At 34.8% G+C, this 2951-nt stretch overlaps 2 protein-coding genes across 2 annotated transcripts; one reads left to right on the top strand and one right to left on the bottom strand.

The window, feature by feature from the left end:
* Positions 1 to 245: 245 nt before the first annotated feature.
* Positions 246 to 1475, bottom strand: AC631_05850 (uncharacterized protein; the record flags this gene model as incomplete). Its single annotated transcript, XM_015614679.1, has 1 exon — positions 246 to 1475. The coding sequence occupies one exon, from the start codon at positions 1473 to 1475 to the stop codon at positions 246 to 248; it is 1230 nt and encodes a 409-aa protein (XP_015464493.1).
* An 871-nt stretch (positions 1476 to 2346) lies between these two features.
* AC631_05849 (GFA family protein) lies at positions 2347 to 2760 on the top strand (the record flags this gene model as incomplete). The annotated part of the gene is made up of 1 exon (XM_015614678.1): positions 2347 to 2760. The coding sequence occupies one exon, from the start codon at positions 2347 to 2349 to the stop codon at positions 2758 to 2760; it is 414 nt and encodes a 137-aa protein (XP_015464492.1).
* Between the last annotated feature and the right edge of the window lie 191 nt (positions 2761 to 2951).

Genomic DNA, 2951 nt, shown 5'->3' with positions numbered 1-2951 from the left:
GACTAAGAAGGCAAAACAGAATGATCTTAAACAAGAAATTAGGTACGAATAAAGCGGAATGTGTATATATGCAAATATGAATTAGATAAAAGTAGGCGATGTTTTATATATTTGCATTATAAAATACAAATCTTTATAAGGAAAATAATTAGATACAAATAGGTGGCAATAATATATATTTTAGAATTATGTTTTGAAATCTATTTAGCATACTGTTGCAATTTAATTATCTTAATGTGTTGATTCTAATCAGTAAACGCATTCCAACCAAATAACCATCTTTGAAACTCACTGTCGGACCATTGGTCTGGGTTATGCCCATCTCTAGGTTTCATAAGGGCATCTCTTTCTTCCTGTTCCTCACCATCTGGCAAATGCCAGATATGGGCGTTCTTCGCGGCACCAGCCTTGATAGTATCAGCTCTCTTCTTTCTCAATCTTTCAAACCCTCTGAGAGACGATGGAATATCAGACTTAGATGTACATTTACTCAATTCTTCGGCTAACCTACAACCATCTTCAATAGCTTGAGCAGCGCCTTGAGCTAAATATGGTAACATAGCATGTGCAGCATCACCTATGATAACAACTCTCCCGCTTTCACTGACCCAACGTGGAAGCATAGGCAAATCAGCAAGGACCCACTTGAGAACAGAATTGACATGAGTAAGAAGTTGTCTAACAATTGGGTCAAAGTTATGATAATGAGCCTTCATTTCCTCAAGGTTGCCAGGCTCACTCCACTTTCCAACAGAAGCTTTTCCAGGATGAGACATTACCATATTATATAACTCACCATTTCTAATAGGATATGCCATAACATGTCTTCTATAACCAATCCAACAATTTGAGTTGATATCGTGCATGAGGTGAGCAACAATTGGATCCGATAACATTTCTGCTCTTGGAATAGTAGCACGAAATGCACAATTGGAAGAAGGGGTTGGTTCAACTGTTTTACTTGTAACTACAGCAGTATCACGAACCACAGACCGAATACCATCGGCACCAACAATAACATCGGCTGAATAAACTTCACCGGTTTCAACCGTAACGGTAACAGTCTCTTGGTCGACAGACACAGCTCTGGAATTTGTCTTATAGACAACACCCATTTCAGTAGCTGCTTCGTATAATAATCTAATGTAATCGGCACGGTGAATTAATAAGTATGGATAGCCGTAATTATCAGTCATGTCTGGGTCTAATGGTGTACGACTGATAACTTCACCCGTGTCGTACCTTCTGAGATTAATATTCTTTGGTTTAGTAATGTATGGTAAAAATCTGTCTAAGATTCCATATTCTTTAAGAATTTTTACACTGTTAGGAGGAATTTGAATACCAGCTCCAACCTCATTTAGCTGTGATGCTCCTTCAAGAATGGTGACATTATGTCCCTTTCTTTTTAAACCGATAGAGCAAGCAATACCACCAAGACCACCACCACAAACAATAACGTTTAATTGAAACATACTTTATTTGATAGACGATTGAATAAAAGAAAATTATGAGTCTAATGTAAAGAAGTGAAATGCTTTATGGAGTTTGGCCTAACATATATAGATTCTTTTTTATCGGATGCGAATACCGCGCAGTATAAGTTTCGGTTTGTAATTTCCGATACTACCATTTGCAATGAGTGTTTAAGCTTCATAGCAAGATTCGGATTCTTTTTTTAAAATTTAACCTAACGGCATTCGAAACCGTTCAAAGTTCATAACATTCCTCTTTGGTGTATCTATGATGATTCTATATAGTAATAACTGACCGGTAGTTATTTTAAAAGAATTGGTGCGGCTTTGTTGCAAAATTTAGACCTTGAAAATTAACCTTACAACTAAAACGTTATGATTTTCAAATATATTTCTGTACTTAAAGAAAAAGCACGAAAACAGCAAAAAAATTATAACTTATTCTTGGATTTAACATCAAAAGTATATAAATATAGATATATTGTAAATAGACCATTTAAAAATGAAAAGTTTAATTTTTTGATATCGGTATAAAATCCGACAATATTTTTGAATTTTAAAATCAGTGAGCTAGGCATTGAACCCTAACAGTCATGGATATTCATAAGAATTTCTCTTACAAAATCAAGTCTGAAATGAGGTGTATATGGAACGAAGGCACAATATGCCGATGAAGTGGAATATTCTCCCGAAATTTTAACCCCTCCCCCGGATTTTTTGCTTATCCGTTAATGACGAAAATTTGTTTACGGATTGCAGTTCCTCATATTTGGTTGTAACACGGCTATCGCTACATGGTATAGATATATATATATATTCATCCGTATCTGAAGCTAAGTAGAAATATCAGCATATATCGCATATTTGAAAGATGTCAGTACATATTTCTAAAGGTGGTTGTCAATGTGGTGAGATTAAAATTAGCCTTAAAGGTGAGCCAGTTAAATCTTTCATTTGCTATTGTATTGATTGCCGTAAAGGCTCAGGCCATTTAGGTCAAATATTATCATATTACGACACGAAGAATATTGAAATCACGGATAGTAAATCATATTTGAGGGAGTTTATCGTAGGTAATACGAAATCTGGCGTCCCAAAGAAAAAGGAATTTTGCGGCAATTGCGGTTCAACTATCCGCACGCTTCCCATGAAATACAATGGTGAGGTTTCGATGGTTAGACCAACCCTACTAGACGAGAACTTTACAATGTGTGTACCCAAAATTGCAATATTTGGGGAATCGAAGACTGAATATGTTGAAGGACTTCAAAATGATTTTTTTTAAAAACAAAAGCAGTTTATTAGGTACATAGGAAATAACATTTCTCAATACTTTAAATCTCTTTATAAAACATGTACCCGCTTTAGCTTCGTCAATGGTTTATAAGTTATGCATTACTAACTCTATTCCAATTTTAAAAAATTGCTATATTTATTTGACCTATCTTATATACTTCTATAACGCATATTTAATTT

The sequence above is a fragment of the Debaryomyces fabryi genome (assembly GCF_001447935.2).
Source record: "Debaryomyces fabryi strain CBS 789 chromosome Unknown contig00302, whole genome shotgun sequence".
Lineage (NCBI taxonomy): Eukaryota > Fungi > Ascomycota > Pichiomycetes > Serinales > Debaryomycetaceae > Debaryomyces > Debaryomyces fabryi.
This window is presented reverse-complemented; position numbering and strand designations above follow the sequence as displayed.